This window comes from Diadema antillarum, unplaced genomic scaffold (assembly GCF_040938485.1).
Source record: "Diadema antillarum isolate AM-2024a unplaced genomic scaffold, OU_Dant_1.0 seq00001039_RagTag, whole genome shotgun sequence".
In the NCBI taxonomy this organism is placed as follows: domain Eukaryota; kingdom Metazoa; phylum Echinodermata; class Echinoidea; order Diadematoida; family Diadematidae; genus Diadema; species Diadema antillarum.
The window spans coordinates 934,602-955,000 of NW_027271870.1; the positions used below are offsets into that span (position 1 = coordinate 934,602).

General features: G+C 40.3%; 1 protein-coding gene across 1 annotated transcript in view; it reads right to left on the reverse strand.

The window, feature by feature from the left end:
* Positions 1–3,249: 3,249 nt before the first annotated feature.
* Positions 3,250–20,399, reverse strand: part of LOC139742962 (uncharacterized) — a 29,550-nt gene continuing 12,400 nt past the window's right edge. The window contains exons 2-5 of the mRNA XM_071653470.1: positions 9,963–10,064; positions 9,062–9,165; positions 7,823–8,591; positions 3,250–3,328 (exon numbers count right to left, since the gene is read on the reverse strand). Of these exons, the coding sequence (XP_071509571.1) occupies positions 3,250–3,328; positions 7,823–8,591; positions 9,062–9,165; positions 9,963–10,064 (1,054 nt within the window). The remainder of the gene's footprint in view (positions 3,329–7,822; positions 8,592–9,061; positions 9,166–9,962; positions 10,065–20,399) is intronic.

Sequence of the window (20,399 nt, forward strand, 5' to 3'; positions counted from 1 at the left end):
TGCACCTGAGATCACCGTATAATACCATGCACGCACACTGTGAAAATCAAGCATAGGACAATGGAGACTGAGATTTGAAGATTTCTTCACTCCATCAGAACAGACAAAACAAAACAAAAAACAAAAAACAAAAACACCAGCGCCACCACCACCAATAACAACAACAAAAACAAACAAACACCAAAACAAACCGAAAGCAAAGCAAAACAAAACCGTGCAGCAAAGTGAGTATCTTAATTAAACAGGAACAATTTCTCTCACTCGACGATAAGACAAATGAGTAAATCTAATGCACGCAACTCCGAAGAGACAGCAGTTTATGGAATATATTTATTTCCGATTTTCACTGAAGCCATTTTGCATGGTATTTCATACATTTATCACGGTATGATGACGCCAATGATCGTAACGGTATTGACGCAGATCACGTGATTCACGATATGCGATGATTGGAACAATTGTTATACGCGTCATTTGACATTTATGAAACTACTGACGTTCTTATTCCATTCATGCGTACGGCTTGATGTGGATATAAAAGTGCTGCTTTGTAAATTATGACAAACATACAAATGAATCGAAAGATTGATCAATTGCGCGTCTTCTATGTTTGTTCATGATGATAAATTAACATATTTATTCTTGTTTCGCATCATTTTCGTATCACATCAGGGAGGCACGTATATGTGCGTGTTCCATAAACTGATATTACTATGAAAGACCAAAATTGATACAATTTAAAAAGACACTTTTTGCTTTTTGTTTTTGCTCTCTAGCCTGTAATATAGTACGTAATTTGTTCTTAAATATGCACGCGAGAATACGTGGCTGTATGTCATCGATTTGCATAACTTTGCCATAAAGATGGGTCACGATGTACTCCTGAATACTTGATATAAACATACAGACACACATGCGGACTCACACACACATACATACACACACAAACACACACACACACATTCAAATGCACAAATACAAATAGGTATTCCGTCTCTTTATTACCTTTTTTTTTCTTTGCGTATAAAATATTTCGCCATCATGAGATTTGACTCCCCATTGTTGTGCAAGCATTGTGCGAGGACATCCTACCGCTCCTAATTCCCTATTTCAGGATGTTACTGACATTACGAATCACCCTCTTACTAGGTATTGAAAATAGAATTCGATGACCAATACCATGTTTGGACCATTCCTACATTTGCATATATGTGTTCTAATTATCTCATATTATCAGTAACTAATAGATTGATTTGGTAACCTTTCTTATCACAAATTGAAAGGACGAAGACACTGACACATATATTCACTGATTTCTTTAGAACACTGTAATGAGAGACAACTTTGCCCGAGATTTGCTTCAAACACATAATATATTACAATTTTTGTCAAAATAACAATTTTGGAGCGAACGTACGTTACGTTGGACTGACATCTATGTACCAGCGTAATGTGTTAAATGATAGATATCCATTGAAAATTTGTTGATTTTCAACTGAATGCCCTGATATCGATTAGATAAGATGATAACAACTCTATAAATTTTGAGCATTGTGTTTCATACCACTTCTAGACGTAGTGGTGAACGTGTGTCACTTTGGCTGACCAAACTGTCGCATTTTTGTCAGTGCCATTTGTTATTGAGAAGTTACGCAATTTTATTATGATTAGAAGGCACATTTGGAAACAAAAACAGGACAAAGAAAACATGGCCATTGCAGAAAGTGTGGTGGACATTGTGAAAATAAACGAGAATAAAGTCGCAATGTCGGTGGGAAATGAAATCAAATATTTCAATGTGACAAGACGCGGCCAAGTAATCGAGCAGTTTTGCGATCGATTTCATCGAATTCGTATTTGAATACCGCGGAGAGAGCCTTGACTGGACGTCTCCTTGTGGTCAGAGTTACGTATGAATGTCAAGCAAAACAACAACGTACAAACACACAAACAAACAAACGAAGCGAACTCTTGTCAGTTTGTGAGTGCAAACACTTCTCAGTCAATAAGGCGTCTGTCAATATCGATGATCTTGACTGACGAAATTGTAGAAAAATAGTTGTTGAGAGATGACGCTCAAACCTCAAATCATTAGAACGTGAGGCACCCATCCTGGGGTTTTCACACCCCACTAAAGGTCCATGTCCCTCTTCGAATGCGAGCTCGGTCAATATAAATCCCCCTCCGAATAAAGCACTATGGCTACAATCATTGCTTCGAACAAGGCTCTGATTGACAAAGGTTCATAATCTGCACACCCCTGCGTGCCATGACGTCTAGTTCTAGCACAGAGTGCTCACTTTGGACGCTGGCATCTGACATTTTCGCGATCGCTTCATGAACTCTTTCTCCAGAGTGGACAGTTTGGACATCGACTCTGACAAGAACTGCGTGGACATGAAACGCACTCCTCCTTTGTCGACGTCGAGCAAATTCGCGCAATCGGACGGCTTGTTATTGTTTGAAAATTTGAATTGGACGGGTTCGTCGTGACTCTCTTCTTCGTCGGTCCCGATGTCGGAATCGGGCTCCAGGACGTGATAGACGGGTTTCTGTGGCGAATCGACACGCTTCAAAGAGTTCACGTGGTTGATTTGGGTCTGCGATCCCGTGTCGACTCGATCGCTGATGCACAACTGTGACGTCCACAGGGGTTGCCTGTGATCAAGATGGTCGTACTTGCGGTCGAACGTGCCGACGCCCTCACTTTGTACAGATTCGGTGTCGCTGTCGAGCGTCTCGTAAATGGGTTCCCTTCGCGTCTTCCTCGGGGGCACGTTGTCGATTTCGACCTTGTCTTCGAGAATGACGGGGCATATGCGTTCTGCACTCCTCGACTTTATCATGCCGACACCGACTTCAAGCCTCGGCGGATCAGTGGCTTTGTTCGTCGTCACGGCCCGCGTGTGAGCAGCATTTCTCCTGGGCGGAACGACCTGCACAACCTGAGTTCCCATCTCCGCTTTGTAAGCGACGTGCTTCCGGTCAAATTTTAGAGCTGAATGAGTAGGCGGATGGACTCCGCCGTCTCGAGCAGGAAAGTCCTGACCGCACAAGTGAGTGTAGGTGTACGGTCCCGGCTTTGCTTGTACGCCGCCTTGTCTGTAACCACCGGAATGACCACTAACGATCGAGGCACTGTCCAGGGTCGAGGGCGACGTGGTCTCGAACATGGACGACGTCATGCTCGTTGCCTCGTCGACGTACTGCTCGGAGAGGGAGCCCTTGACGATGCCCGAGTCGCCGTCATCACTGCAGACGGAACTGGTAGATCGAAAACTTCCACGATTTGTGCCGCGACTCTGTTTCGTCGCGCCCCGCTGCGTCTCTGAAGTTTGAATAAAGAGATGAAATAAGTTAGTATTGTCTCCTTAAAAGGCTCAAGATGTCTACATACTTCTTCTAGACAGTGTATCTACATTTTCATCGTTTATATTTTAAAGGCGAAAGGTTGATTTAGGTATGTTTTAGGACCTCCTAGAAGAAAGGCTTTGACCAGGGAGGTGGTAGAAACTTCATTGCCTTGGTTGAATTAGACACCCTGCTTTCAGCATACAAAATCTGAATTGATTAAACTTCCTATCTCGCTGATTGAATGTCCAGGACTGTACTGATCAATTTCACGTGACTCTACTTGTCATAGGGAACCTCCTGGCTGACTTCGATCGAATCAATTAAGATTAAGTGCCAATCTGAACAGATCGGATGTTTAACATCAACTAGCTGCAGAATATTCATCGGACAAAATCAAGATCGTATCTTCCTTTCATGCGATCACACTCTAAACCTCGTCTTTCCAAAATCAGCAGGATATTTGATAAGACGCTGATGAGGAGTGTGAATTTGTTTCAATTTCACAGAATCCCACTGATCGCAAACTCCATTTTAATTCTATTTCTTATTTCTTATGTTTTTCTTCTTCCTTTTTTTTTCAAAATGTAATCGATATCGACATGGTCGGATCTGTAGCCGTGGGATGTTGCGATTAGAAATAAGGTAAAATGACGGGCATGTATTGGGCGCGAACATTAAATTTCCTGCTTATTAGTCAGAGAGTGACCTAGATTGAAATCTGAGGTTGAAAAGGGGGTCTGAATTTTTTTTTTTTTTTCATTTCTCCAAGTGGATAGCAGGGACTTTTAGGAGGAAACATTCATCGTTTTTTATAATATAAGAAGACAGAATGAGGATAATCTATGGCTTCTATGATTTATTTTCTTGTTGCCGGACATTGTGGCTATTTGGATCACATTTTTCATTCGACCAAGTGCCAGTGCCCTCGCCATATTGTAAATTAGATCAGTTACTCCCACCATTTCGTATCATTCTTTTTTTTTCTTGTTTTCTTGTCCGGCAAATTGTGGAGCTAGATGTGAGCTGCTCATCGGTTAAATTGGTCTCATCGTCTCCTCTGAGAGCACGTCTGGTTTACGTGATATTTATCATTCTTCCATCTCTTCATAAGTTATGCTTAATTTGTTGCCAGAGCAATAAATCAGCGTTGATTGGTTTGTCAAATCTGGCGTATATGACAGTTATAACAAGGACAAACAAAACCCCAACTTACTAATTTGCATCTCTGTTTGTCGAAGTTAACGTACAACTTGCAAGAACTTACGAGATTTACCCCCTTGATTTGGCTTGCACTATTGCATTAAAAAAAAATCAATACAACGAAAGTGCTAATATTGGAATACAGACAATGAATAGGCTGACCAGAGAGTCTAAAGGTCTAGAGTTTGTTCGGGAACCAATTAGCTTGAAAGTGTGGAAATTTAGGCACGCCATTAGGATACCAATTTTGATTGATAGACAGCAATATCGACTGTGATTTTTTTATTCTCACTTGCGACCAATCACAAATTATAAAGAACGTGGTTTTACAATGAATACAAAGTTGCATAACGTCAATACTAGACTAAGATGGCACGTGACATGCGTGCACTATCTACTATGGTGGCATACTGGTGGCATACTATCGGAGCCGTCTGGTAGTCTCACATTTTCCGTAATACGTACAATGGTGAGGCAGCATGAAGAATATATCAATTCGTTGTATCAAGCAAACAAGTCAAAGAAATAGAAGCAAAATTTATGTAGCAGGCATGGTGCTTAATTGTTTGCACTGAAGCGAAACATGGAACTTAGCATGAAGTACAATTAATATGAAATGCACTGGATATAAATGTACACAGGCATGATAAACTGGTACAATGGTGTATATTCATTGCATTACCAATTTCGATCACCATCGGATAAGTGATGATGACGTGGAGAAAGCGTATTGCAAAGCATGCTTTGTCGTTGTAGAGTTTATCTTTTTTTTTTCGTCAAATTTGATACTTGATCTGCTGATGAAAATGAAAATGGCTAGTTCATGTTTCAGTGTTTCTCATCCTCTCTCTCTCTGTCTCTCTTTCTCTATCTCCATCTCTATCTCTTGTATATATATAGTACAGCAACAACAACAACAACGACACATACATAGGAATGTATGAATAGTTGACAACCGAAATTGTAACCTCTCGTAGACACGAGAAGTTCTTTTTTTTTTCCATTTCTGTTAACGTTAATGGTGTTGAAATAAATAACCGATTTAGAATGTTTTTTTCTTTTTGAAAGACATTAGAGACTTGTATACTTTAATGTTTTCGATAGACCACAATATTTTGTGGTTATTGTTCCTATCACGAGGTTTTCAGATATGGGAGATATGACACGTCCGTCTCATAAGAATGCAATTCAAACCGTACGATATGAATCATTATGATATTTTACAACTTTTTTCTCTTGTGTTGGTTGTATCGTGACGTCAACTGTCTTCGATATCGTATTAGTTGCTGTTGTCAACTCGTAGTTTTGAATTATTATACGAGAGTGATGATGGCTGATGTAGACAGGCTATGTGCGGAGTTCGACGCGTCACTTACAATGATGGCGCTATAACGTCTAGCGTGAAATGTCATGTGAAAAACGATGATGGCATGCGCCGAAGCTTTGTGGATGAAACACTTTCAGACTCGCTGTTTGTGCATGTCTTGCTTCTTTTGCATGAAGAGTTGATCTTTCGCAACACTGCTCACACATGACACGTAAAGACTATCCGACGTGAGACATAATTATCATGGTCCTACATGGCCAGTTTAAAACAAGAGAGAAAAGTATGCATTGTATAATATTGTCAACATTGTGCTCTTCGTCCTGATCAGCCTGGCAAAACAGTGCTGCTATCAGAAATTATTTTCTCGCTTTGAAGATTGTGAATATCTCTGCTTATATGACATTCACGTTGCAAATTTGTATTTCAGCACGACATATTAGGTATGATTGTTTTATACATTTGGTTTGTTGCTTTTTCATATCAACTTCGAGAATATAGAAAAAATAGACAAAACAAATACACGTTTTGCCCCTTGTCTTTTTTACATTGTGTTGCGTGTCACGTGTGATGCCGGTTTTGCGATCGGTTCGAACCGGAAACCGACTTACTGGTGGGCGAGACCGGATTGGTCACTTTGGCCGCAGCCGACTGCCCTTTCTCCACGTCATCAATCCTTATCCTGCATGGGAAGGAATCCCAACATGAACGTGAAACTGGGACTCGGATATAGGACCGGGGATCGATTCGTTTGAACCGAAATACCACACTACCCATCATTCACTGACTCCCATCATACCGGGTATTCACTGTAATTTGGCAGTTGTTGGGGGGGGGGGGGGGAGGGGGGAGGGGGGGGGGGGGGAAGGGGGAAGGGGAAGGGGGAGGGGAGGGGACCATGGTATACAAAATAGTTTGTCCCTGGCATCCTTACACTTGCCACAATGAATGTTTCGAAGGGATAGAAGTCTTCTGTTAATGATAAGACATTTTCTGGTTGTTCTTTTTTTCATACGTAACAGTTAAATTAAAAAAAAGATAAGAAGGGGACACGTTAACACAGAACATGATAAATAAATACCGTGGTAAACACACACACATACATAGGTACACACTAAGAAATTAGATAATTTTCTCTCTGAAATTCACTGAATAGTTCGAATGTCATTTGGCAAGTCTTCTTGAACCATTGGTCGTCGTCCCATCTTTATAATGAGAGTGATATTTTGAAATGAAATTCAGATACGAAATTTTTATGAATTTTATTGTGATAGTTTAGAACACAGTAAATGGCGGTGCACTTTTCATGGAAAAAAACAATGGTGAAAGGGGTATCAATTTTGACCAAAGTAAATACTGAGTACCCTGTAGTAAAGTACCACTTTATGTTCAATGTAGCATGAACTTGAAGAACAAATTCAAGCAAATGGAAAAATACAATTTTCTTTTAATTTAGTTTCCAAGTAAGTATGCAGATTTAAACTTTTCGAAGCCTTCTCGAAAATAATATCATGTTCATGGCTGACGGGTTAGGAACAACAGGAGCGCCTCCCTTAAACCCGTGATTTTTAAATTCTTCAATAAATTCTCTTTATATACTTCGCTTCATTCTTTACTACTTCATTTTAATAATATAATTATTTGCCGGTTATCATCATCATCTCAACCATTTTGCATTCTGATAGTGACCAATATAACTGTTTCGAAAACCAGTTTACTATTGTTGTAAAGATTCCTGAAATTTGGCATTATCTGATGTGGAAGAATTGTTACGTTTTCCTTAGAACTTAATTGTATTCTTTGTTGAATTTGAACAAGTAGTGGCATATCACGTTAGGGGTCCCACTGTACCATTAATTGGATATATGGAGGCGCAAGATTGTGTCTACACATAAAATTTTATGCAGTGACGCTCTTATTTTGTTGCCAAGACTAGTGTCTCACCGGAATGATGATCGCCGTAGACGCACACTCCTCCGCCCCGACGATTCTCGCTTTCTGCTAAGATACATCATTAGTACTGCACCTAGACCAAATACTCCGAAGACGCCAAGTAGCGCCCCCATAATGGTCACTATGCTGCCACTCCCGGTGTTTTTGCTGGGTTGCTGATCTGTCCCACCATTGCCTTCCCCAGCGGGTCCTGCTCCTTGTCCCTGACCCGGGACCCTACCGGGAATCAAACCCGGCCTAACGTCACTCCCCGCTCCACCTGTGTGTGTTCGTCCACCAGCGCCCCCAGCGTTGCCTCCGTGGGGTCTGCCTGAGCCAGGTGCCATGGGACCAACAGGCGGTCCAAGTGGCCCACCACCCTGTGGACCTTGCGGTCCCTGTGGTTGCTGGGGAGGTTGCGGTCCCGCGTTTGGTCCATTGGGAGGTACTGGACCACCAGGTTGACCAGTTGGCTCGAATCCGGGCCGGGGATTGAAACCATTTCCAGCTCCTGGTCCTGGACCGTAGCCGGGGCCATAGTTTGTCCTCTCTGCAGGTGTGCCCGGGCCGAATCCTGGTCGCGGTACGAAGCCAGCACCCGGTCCAAATCCACCGGCACCAAAGCCGGAACCCGGATTATTTGGTCTCTGTCCTCTGCCTCCCAAACCGGGTCTACCTACCCCAGTGCCAGGCCCGTAAGCCGGATATCCGGGGCGATGCGGTCCTGACGGGTCGTAGCCGTTGGGACCTTGTGGAGGATTTGGCGGGGCCACTGTGGGAACTAGATTAGTAGAAAAAAACAAGAAAAGAAGAAATAAGGAAAGTGACTGAATTACTGCATGTTAAACACCGTTGGTCTACGAGGAAAAGATTACTTTAGAAATTGATGATTACAATTTACTGCAATTTGGAGTGTTTCATACTCTCGAATTGTGGGATTTGACGTGTTTCACACGTTCAAAGCTGCTTGAAATGATTCCATAGTGTGGTTCCACTGAGAACACACGTTGTACCTATAACCTTTGAATTCATGGGGACAGTTTAACGGTGAAAGAACAGTCAATGGTAACAGGTGATAAATAGTGTGAGGCGTGACACAGGTGTAATACTGCTTCAAGTGACATGCTTTCTGCATTACTCATCGGACGACAACGTGCGCTCGCACCTTCCCTCGCATTCTCGCTCTTCAATATCTACAATAGATTATTGTTTAAGCAGACGGTATAATCATCTGGAAATTGCAACACTTACGTTTTTCGCAGCTCTGTCCCTTTCTTTTCCAGCCACTGCAACACTTATATTCCGTTCGGTAATTTACCTTCGTTGTCCTCTTGTAAACTGGTTGAAAAGTTACTCTGTACAGAAGAGAAATGACAGATATTACACATCTAACATCAGTTACTACCACACGTTACTATCGACATCACTACCAAGCGTCGTTTCAGGTATAACAGGCAACATCATATTGAGAACGATCCCGTTACGTCCCAACCTCAGAGGTTAGTGTTGCTACAGCAACGCATCTGTCGCCAATACTATGCACTGTACGACCACAACGATTGTGTCATGGTACTATTTTTGCCCCTTTCCTCCTAGTACTGAAATAGGGATGGTGATGAAATATAAATAAAACATTGACATGAACGTACACGTAGAAATGAATGATAGAGATATCACTGTTGCTATTACTACCACGTCTACTACTGCCGTAACATTGATCACAATAGCAATGTATTCATTGTTATAATCATCATAGTTGTCCCAGTGTCTTTATTCATTTTCCCGCTTCTTGTTCTTCTCCTCTCGCTCCTTCTTCTTCTTCTTCTTCTTCTTTTCCTCCTCCTTCTTTGCTTCTTGTCTTCTCCTCTTCTTCCATTTCTTCTTTACACTCTTCATTATTCTCCTTTTCCATTTTATCCTTTCTTCTTCTTCTTCATCATCATCTTCTTCTTCTTCTTTTTACCGCTTCTTCCTCTTCTACGTCTTCTGCTTTTGCTTCTTCACTTTCGACCTAAACTACAATGTAGGAGAGTTAAGGGATACGGGAAGGGAAACGGGTGGTGGTGATAAAGGGGGATGGGCGTGGTCATGGTGGTGGGCGTGGTCATGGAGGCGGGTGTGGAGGCATCGCACATCGGGGTACGAAGCTTACTTGTACACCTGGCATCCAGTGATGTGGTGCAGCCATGAGCACGCCCCGTTGTACGGCACTACCCTACTCTGTATCGCCGAGGTCACCACGGTGTCCAGGCGGCTATACGAGAGAGAAGGTGCATAAACACGATAATAAGCACAAAGTTTTAAACTAATATACCGCCAGTGTACTTTGTGGTATCATGCCTTCTTTGTTATCACGTGACCAGAAAGAGAAGGTAGTTTAATTATCTCTTTCTCCTCCTCCTCCTCCCCCCCCCCCCCCCCTCCTCCTCCTTCTCCTCCTTTCTCTTTGAAAAGGACTGCTTGGAATATGAGGTGAGACTATTGTTCAGCTCTAATACAGCGCACTCCCGTTATGACAAACACGGTTATAACGAAACTCTTGTTTCAATTCGTTTCTCGTTTTCAAGTAAAAACTCAAGCCCCAAATAATAATCTGTGATATATTATCTTTATGTTGTCCCTATTCTATTAGTAATTGGGCTCTAACAAAATTTCGATACAGCAAAAGATAACTGCTAGTCCCGAGGACGTCGTTATAACGGGAGTCGGTGGTATACAAAAAATGAGATATGGTTCATAAGCTACAATGGCTTCGTGATTATCATTTCAGCAAGCGAAACAGATCAACTGAGAACAAAATCAATAATGACAAAATCTAAGCAAAAATGCAATCAACATGAAACAGATCTGCAGAGCTTTGTGCGACTACGTATTTCAATATACGGTGACTAATACCTACAGAAGTCGGACAATTTTACTCAGTGACACTATGCACGTCTGGAATCTAGAATTGAGTTAATTGGAGGGTTATGCTACTTCTGTCAACGATGTATTTTTGTCAGCAGTGATGACAAGCTTGACGATAGGGAGAGATGCAGACCCTGAACTAGGGGGGTAGCTGTCGTTATGGGTCTTCGTTTGAGTCACAATGAACAATGCCCACGATTACCATATTCTACGACACGACAAGGGTAAAGCACGTTCAGCAAGTTCAGGTACATGACGTTGACTCTTTCAAACCTTTGTCACCCTGCCCGCAAAGTCAAATCAAAACGGGTGGGGCGAATGGGTATGAATCACTCCAAGGAAAAAGTAGGGCTGAAAGAGTCAAGGTCTGAAGATGGGATTTTTCTCCCTAAAGACCAAGATGTCATATTTCCAAATTGATATTACATTTCATGATTTACGGTTTGACTAATGGGTTATTGAAACATGCTTTCAAAAGGCAAGAATACATGAAGAAACATCGTTCGTGAGTATTGGCAAGTGCGCAGCATGCATGCATCCTATTGATAGCTTGTCTGAGATATCTCGCGAAGACCTGACCGCGTACAAGATAACCATATCCCATGCGATGTTCCAGCCGTGCGTAAACAGGAAACTAGTGTCTTCTTTCCACCGTGTGATATCTGTTTTATAGAAGATGAGACTGCGCCTGTGGGGAGTTTTGCTCGAGACGCTGGAGAAAATGAAATGGTGTAATTGCGCCCTCCGAGGGAGATGAATCACGGGCGTGACGAAATTGAGTCTTGCTGCCCCAGCCTACCCCGTCAAGGTTGGGTTGAATCACTGACTGCTTCGCTAGGACTCAAAGGGCATTTTGTAGAGAGAACTATGGCTAGTGGGCTTTGAAGCTGTCCTCTTTGCGTGTGTATGAAGTAGGATAAGTGAGTTTTAACGTAGCAGACCGGGAGCCAAGAAAGGGTGACGAGATGACGGGGTGCGAGAGGAGGGGGAGAGAAAGTGAATATAGGGCCTAGAAGGTGACCCCCCCAAAAAAAAATAAAAATAAAAAAAAAATAAAAAAAAATAGATAAATAAATAAATAATAAAAAAAATAAAAATGTCGAGGAATATAAAGAGAAAAAGGACAGAAGCAATACATTCTTATTGGAGGTCCACTTTGGACTGTCGCGCTTACTTGGTGCAGTAACGAAACGCGAGTCACATTTTCCGATTCTCTAGTATTTTGCTTTTTGTCGGCACGACTAAAATGAGAAACAACATATACTTATAAAGTATTTGTCTCTTGGATAACAACTTTACATTACTTACAGCTGTCCGATCCTTTGGGTTTCCAAGTCCTAAAGTTCTCACAGACCTCGTCTAACATGTTTCTTTTTTCTCTCACGATGATACCATATTAACGTCTTATGATATCATCAATTTGTGTCAGCCAGGGGGTCTGCAGAGAGCAGTTCGGTGATGATGTGAGTTGCTTACGATTCTGCGCGGGTGTCATTTTTTTTAATTGGTCTCATATCTTGATGTTTACAGATTAATCAAACCACTGCCCTGAAACGCGGCCGTATCTTTTTTTTTATAAGATTGCAAAATAACAACAACGATGACAACAACACTGTATGTTCGTATTTGTCAATCGGAACCACGAAATGTATAGTGATAAAACAAAATGAGTACTTCTCCGAATTAACATTTCATTTACTCTTTCAATGAGCTTTACAGCTTATGACAGTGTTTATACTTCCTATAAAACTACTTTGCAAGTGACTGTGTTCATAAAAAATGCTCGTTTAAATTCATTAATCTCCCCCTGTCATTCATGCCGAGGTGAAGGCTCATTTTTTCAGGGCTATTTTGACTTTGTTTCTTCATGAAGCACTATGTTTGGTTTCGAGATTATTTTGATTGACTACATTCATTATGGATGATTCCGAACAAAATGTCATAACTGATATATTTGCCCAACATATACATCAATTAGAATGTTAGTGACCGAAGATTTGGAAAAACACCTTAAACAACAAATATAAACAAGAATAATTAACACACACACCGTCACACACACACACACACACACACACACACAAGCCCAAACATGGCATGTTTTTACATCACCGTTCCAGGGGCCTCCAAGGAAGCACTTTAAATTGTTGTCATTTACGACTTCGTTAGCCCTATTTCCTTACCGGTAATTGGCTATGACAATGCCGACTTTATTGTCTTAATCTTAATCGCCTGTATAAGACCCACGCCGCGCTGGGTAGCACCCGACCTTTACCTTCAAAAACACTTCAGTTAGGCGCCCTGAATGAACTTTTGAACCTTTCCACAAAGGTTTCGCAACAAACTCGCCCCCGTAAACGCTGCATAAATATCTTATATTCGCATGTAGATAAAAGATTTGTAAGTTAAGTTAAAGGGTCATTTTTTTCTTCTGGCAATGCATTTCTTGAACAAGTCGTCCACCTCATCTGCGTTTGCTAAGTTAAACCTCTGTGTGAGTTCCATCTGCTGGCGAGAACGCTAGCCAAGCTTTTACGTCCAGGATTCTATATATTATTTCTGTCGATATACTCTGTAACATTCGTTGGCTACCAATGGAGACAAATGTGAAATGCTACAGCATTCATATCTACAACAAATATAAGTTAGAGCACTTACTAAAGAATCAAATGCTTCTGCAGATTCAACTAACTACTATTTTCAAAAGGCCCTGTCATAGGAGAATATAGACGAGGAACCATCCGGTGTGCTACACGAATCATTGTTGGTCGTCTTTCGTTTATTGAATGCAGTAGTACATACTATAAAGTTATGCATCGAACATGTCAATTTCCTTGTTAGATCTATAGATCATCTTAAAAGTATTGTGGCACTCACAAGTCAAGACAGAAACAACATCAATAACTACTCCTGTCTACCCCCCCCCCCCTCCATATTTCTCTCAGTTTAAAAAACAATAACAACAACAATAAACTTTCCTCTATGCAGTGACAGAGACGTAATTATCGGATGACCACGCCTTATTTTTTTCTTTCTTTCCAAACTTGAATATCCTCACTCTGCGCACAAACATACTAGGAGGTTCCCACCTAACTGAACTGATCTATAATATGATAGCCACATAGCACATATACTGGACCACAAGCGTACTTTCAGCAAGTTGGATTACACTGTTTGGTTGGTAATTTCCCGCTTCCTACTAACCTACCTGTGTCCTCTAAATTGAGGTTTACCTCGGCTCCCAACGGACTATCTCCGAAAGGAGAGAGAAAAAGAGAAAGAGAAAGAGAGGGAGAGGGAGAGAGAGAGAGAGAGGGGGGGGGGGTGATGAAGAAGAAGAAGAACCGAAAAGAAATCACAAGAGAAAACGCAGCCATTTTAATTTAGTTCAAACAGACGTTGACCGCCAGACAGTTTGTACGGAAATTCGCAGGGGTTTATGTATAGAAGGGTGGAGATGAGCGATGCAAGATTGTCACAGGGTTTCAAGAAGAAAATAATCATTGTATGCCTTGTCTGACGCAGAAAATACCGTCGTATTATTTCCTTGTCTGAGAAAACGACAATTTCTGATCTAGAGAAAAGACAGAGATATTTTCATGTGAGAGATAGGGAAAATCCGACTTTAAAGAGATATATCGTGCTCACTCTTCATCAAAGCAGATATGAAAGTGAATAAGAATTTCGATAACATCAACAAGAGACCCTGCATGTGTCGTAAAATAACGCTTCTTATCATTATCATACCCCAGGTCTGATTAGAATGCTTAGCTTGGATGGACTTTATTTCCGCTTGGTAAACCTATCATATTAAAACTACCGTAAACAAAACGATAAAGATACACCCTGCGACAAAAGAGATCAGAGCCATTCAACCATTGAAACGACTGGAGACTCGAATTGTACTTATTAAGATTTTAATGATAATTGCTTAAAATCGATTGTATTTTAAACATTCAGACGATTAAAACTGATAATGAAACGAAAATGATACTTGCGATGCTTACCATTAAATCATGATTCCATGATTATGTAAAGTTCTGTCTTTAAATAGTGTACCACCAAGTTCGCGATCAATTTGTATGTCCTGGTATGTGCTGGCCACACAGATTCCCGTTATACACAATGTGACATGTTGCAATAGGCTTTATAATGAGAACTGCAGGGTGTACAAGAGTGTGCGATAAGTTATGAAATGTACTTTTTTAGCCTACAAAAAAAAGAATCTACTAGTATGTCAATATCGAGCGGTACTGGCGCCTATATAATAATGCAAGCATGTCAAAGTTCAAAATGGTTCTCTATTACTCTGACTAATAAATTTAGATCTTTGGGAGAAACTGTGATAGATGAGTAGTCACATGTGTCTTGATGATGTCACTGTCGTGACTGTGCACTTTTTTCTTCTTTTTTTTTACAAGTTTAGCAGTGTCTTGATCGCTCTATTGTTTAACTGGTGAACTAGAGATGATGACTAAAAAAAAAAAAAAAGGACGTAGGCTCTACATGCCGCCCTGCCGTAAATTGCGAGCAGAAAATTCTGAGAACTAGTCGCTGCGATGTCACTCGAAATTCAACGATGTGTTACCATGGTAACCATGCCGCGAAATACCTCGCGCTTTAAACGGAAATTATCTTGGGGTTGTTTTTTTTTTCTATCACGATACATAAACTCAAGAAGAGCGCTACTGTACACAAAATGTATTCGTGATCACATGTTTACGGCAAGAGGACACGAAAATAAGGTAAATGACTGTCGGCCAAAATCTAATTTCACCATAATGGCAAATGTGTAGTCGTATGATGTCGCAATAATGTTTATAACGTCCTGCGTTTTATCATAGATCTAATTTACTAGATCCCTATAGTTCGATAAATCACGTGGTTTCTAGTACAAGCTCTCATCTATAAATCATGCTATACGAAGACCCAAGTTATGATATTCTGATATCTTTACTTATTTTTTTTCTTCGTACCCCATGCCCTCATCATGTGGCTCATCTAATAAATTTGGAGTGCATGGGCATTCGTCCAACTCAGCAACACTCACCTCTTCCTCTTTAAAGTCCCGTTACTTCAAGGATCTTGCATGCTAAGCGTTTTTTTTTTTAATCGAAACTGGTTGTGAATACTATATATGACTGAAGGTATACCCCCACCCCCACACATAATTTTTCGAGATATTTCTCGATGAATAGGAACATCTATATTCTACACGATTCTCCAGAAAGTTATCACTGGCACGGACTAGAATAGACTATACACCGACTGCGACGGCTATAGCCCGACGGACTATACATGTAATTCAAAAATATAGTGTGCATCCGCAACGTCGCAACTCTCTGATTATTTTTAGTCGACCAACAGGAACGGCGGGAAGAGATGATTGTACACAGGCTACTGACCTTCAAGATAAAAACAGACAAGGCTCACCGCCCCCTCTCATTTTCTTTTTTGTTTTATTGGAATTATCCAGCAAATTCTCGTAGCTAGGAAAATAACAACAGACAGATAGCGGGAAAAGATAGGAGGGCTATTCAGCGAACGCAACTTACGTAGGACGAAGGATATTAAAGGGGGACGCGTGACTATGAAAGCATTTGAAAATGCGTGGGCCGTTTATGGAATTCGATAACGAAATTGAAAGATTCCTATAGATGTGATCATATTACAGTCGACCTACTTGCCCCAGCAATCCGGGCGGCTATAATCATACTGAGTCCTTGTGCGGTGAATCTGGTGACTTCGGACATCGGCAATATTAATATCTAATGAAGATTTTTAAGTGATTTGTTTTTGGGCTAGCTGTTGGGTAACGATGATTGTGAAATGACACTTGGATTAAAACTGAACGCGTGTAGTCTCTATATAGCACTATCTTTATGTTTCATGCTTTTCATTCGTTTTCTCGTGGGTGTAAATATGCTTTTGTGTATTTGCATGTTAATTTTAATATCTAGTTTAATCGGTTTGTTGTGTCGATACGGGAATCGTGTTTTTGTATTGTATCATTGCGGTATGTACTGGAGTTTACATAAAAATGACTTGCATATAAGCGTGAAGACTTAAGACATAAATTAGTAGTATATGTAAATGTACATAAAAGGTTGTCGACCACATTCATTTACCAAAATTTTTATGCCTAATCTTAGATTTGAAATCTTAAATCCAGATTTTGAGAAAGTCGCCCAAAATCGGTTCATATTCAAGTCATTTTCAACACGAAAAACGAAAAAACAAACTTAAAAATTTGTTTTAATGCATTCTTTTCAATTCACTTTGGCACTGAAACGAATCATATTATACAGGCTGTATGCATGCCAGCGAAATAATGATATCATAGCCTAACAATTTGGTCTTCACTTCAGACATTATGTCTTTGTACACCGAAATCATATGATATCAAATCTATGAATACAAAACTCTACTCCGTTTGATGTATCCTCTTAATGATTAAATGAAGGACAGTCTTTGGCACGATGGTCATTTGTTGATTAATCACACAGAACACTTTCTAGGTTGTGAGGTCACGACATTCCTCGTGAAGTTACACATACACACAACCCTTGTCACTGCTTCATGACATTCTAGGAGAATTCAAGGTTCAATTCCTTCTGCTGGTTAATATGGCTTCATGGATATATGGTTTGCATAATTTTTTTTTTTTTGCTGGAGATGCTTGAGCATTTTAATTTTGTGTGCGATGTGTGTATTGTGTGTGGTGTCGTGTCGTGACCTCGGAAACGAATACCGCCGCAGATGCCAAAAATAACAGGTTTGTTACCTCTAAAGGAATGAACGGGAAGAAAAGGGGGGCATGGAGAGCCCCCTCCCCTTCCACCCCAGCCCTCGGGGTCACGCTCTTCCTGTCTAGACGAAGGGATGGGACCCTTTTCGAAGTTTTGTGGTGGCAACAAGCTTTTGATATGACCCGTTAGATTGAAGATTTGACCGTGTAGATCTTTCTATGTCCTATATTCTTTCTCTCAGTGAAAACACAAGCTAACTTGCATCTCACCTTTTTAATATTTTCCTTTCTTCCCTGCACGGCAAGTTCCTCGAGATACTGGCTACCAGATTTATGTCCTAATTGTCTAAACTCCTATTTCCAATTCCATCGAAAGTTCGATCAAATAATAGTTTGTATAGCATTTACATATTATGAAAACATAAACACATGAATTTGAATTCTGTCCATGAAGCGTTGTTGAAATTGATAAGTTATCAATATCAACATGTTGATTAAATGTTAATGAAACATTGGTGGATTTTAAAAAAAGAATGCGATTGACTGAGTATTTGATTAATTCCGTTTATCACTTGAATAGTTGTGAAGTACATTTTATGAAATGAATCATCGATCAATAAATCAATCAATAACAATAGGTTAGCAAATCAGTTATAATTTCATATGTCATCGATTTGTTCATGTAAGCATTTCCTTGTTGTATATCATTTGATAGTATATATCAATGATTTATTTCAAGTGTTTAAATAGGTCGATAAAAGGAAACAAAGAAAGAATTGAAAAATGAAGAGGATAGACGATATGGTATGAAAACGTTTGTAAAAATACCCTGAAACAACACCCAAAAACATACAAGAAACAAATAAAATCGTAATTTGTATCTAAAAGCATACACATTTTAACACCCCCCCCCCCGCGTATAATGTGTTTGTTTTTCTTCATTTCCTTAAATCCGAGAGAATGGTATTTACAACTAGTCTGATTAATGGAGTTGAGGAACTAATATTTTGTTCCGTAATTTCGCTTCATTTATTAATCACATGCATGGCCTCACGTTTAGTTCAACCTTCCACCCATGACATGATCATACATAATATTGAGTCATATAAAAGTCCAATTATTGGGCCTAATCAGGGCAAGTGTAGAATCAGGCAGTGCATCATCGCAGATGTAGAGAGAAAGTCATTGATGTAAAGTTCGCTCACTCTTCGCTGGGTGATGAATCCCCTGTCCACATACATTAAACGTCATAGTTTAATCTCGACACCGTGACTTCATTAAAAGAGTGTGCGTGTATATGGCATACGTTCCCTGAATATTAGAATCAATGATAAAGGAATAATCAAGTTATGAAGCAAGACAAAATGAAGAAAAACGATTACAGGGGTTTATTTAATCAAGAAAATATTTTCCCGCAATAACTCTGCGCTGTTTTAAATGGAAAAAAATCGAAACCAACCGTGTCCCCCGCCGCAGAGATAAACTCCGAAATGCCAAACCGCAAACATGATTTCTGTTCTCTCCCACACTGTTAATTTAGGTCGCCATCTTGGAACAATGTTCCGTGGAAATCCCGCTGATTGACCACGGTCACCTTCATCTCATTAAAATCAGCTTTATCTGCTCTTTTCTTTAATCTCCCTCGAGGTTTTCGCTTTGTTTGTTATTTAGCGGTACGATTTCATGTTGCGATGATTTTAAACCTCGGTCACGATTCGAAAAGGGAAGCATTTAGATTCAGCGCATCGAAATTTCCGAAAGTTACCCCAATCAAATTTCCTCCACCAAGCTATCATACCTACTAATCTGGCGCCAGTACTGAGACTCTCCGCCGATAATATCAACATTTTTTGATACCCACGAGATCACATCTGCGCCTAAAAATGTTCAGGCTCTGTGTGACATAAGATGTATAGAAAAAATATAATGATTATACGTCAAAAAATAACGGCAGTGATTATTTCCCCGTAAAATATTATCATGTATGTTATTATGTGTCCCATATGTTCCTTTTTATATGTTGTCATCTCTCTCTCTCTCTCTCCCTGTTTTTGTGTGTGTGCGTAGGCGTACGTGTGTGTGAGTGTTTTCAAAGGAGCATGTTGTGCGTCTTAATATGACATTTATCCATCTTCCACAAAAGCATGCTATGTCTACTTGAACAAATGGGAAAATTATCACTTTGCACACGGCTCTATAGTTTCATGACACACCGACAACATCAGGTTCACGAAGTTTACATTACATAAGATGAGGTGGGGGGGGGGGGTTCAGATATACCTGGTTGAAGACACTGAACGTGAGTTTTCAGAAGTGGAAATTGCAAATGCTCTCAATTCTTCTGGCGTGATAGTGAAAGTATAATCTCACGCCACTGTCAACATAATATTGCGCCCTGATAGATAAGAGCGAACGTGCGATATGGCGGCGTTCTTCTCTTACTATGCCATGTATGCTAGTTCTGTTCGCTAGTAACACCTATATGGCGCCTCTAAATAAAGAGTATAGCACGTACAGTAGATTTGAATATTTTAGCTAGTGCTCTTATTATTCATAGTTTGATTTCTTTCACAAAGTTCTCCTCTCACAATTATGCAAGAACCTATGTTGGACTTCGCAATCACACCCCTTAATAACACTTTTGAAAATTCCTCCATTTCCTCTATCGATTGTGTTTCTTTTTTTTATTCTCACTAAGAACAATCAGTTGTACTTTTTGTTTATTTTGTTGCATGTTTACGTGACAAATATCCAAATATGAATGAAATTGAAAAAGATTCCCCGTTTTCACCAAGCAAACAAAACGGGTTGGGCAAGATGTTTCTCCCGAACATTCGAAGGGGCGGCATATAAGAGTTTTATGGTGCATGTATGAATTCGATTCCAAGTGTAGCAAAAAGGGCTGCTGAAAACTGCTTATCCAATAAAGGCGAG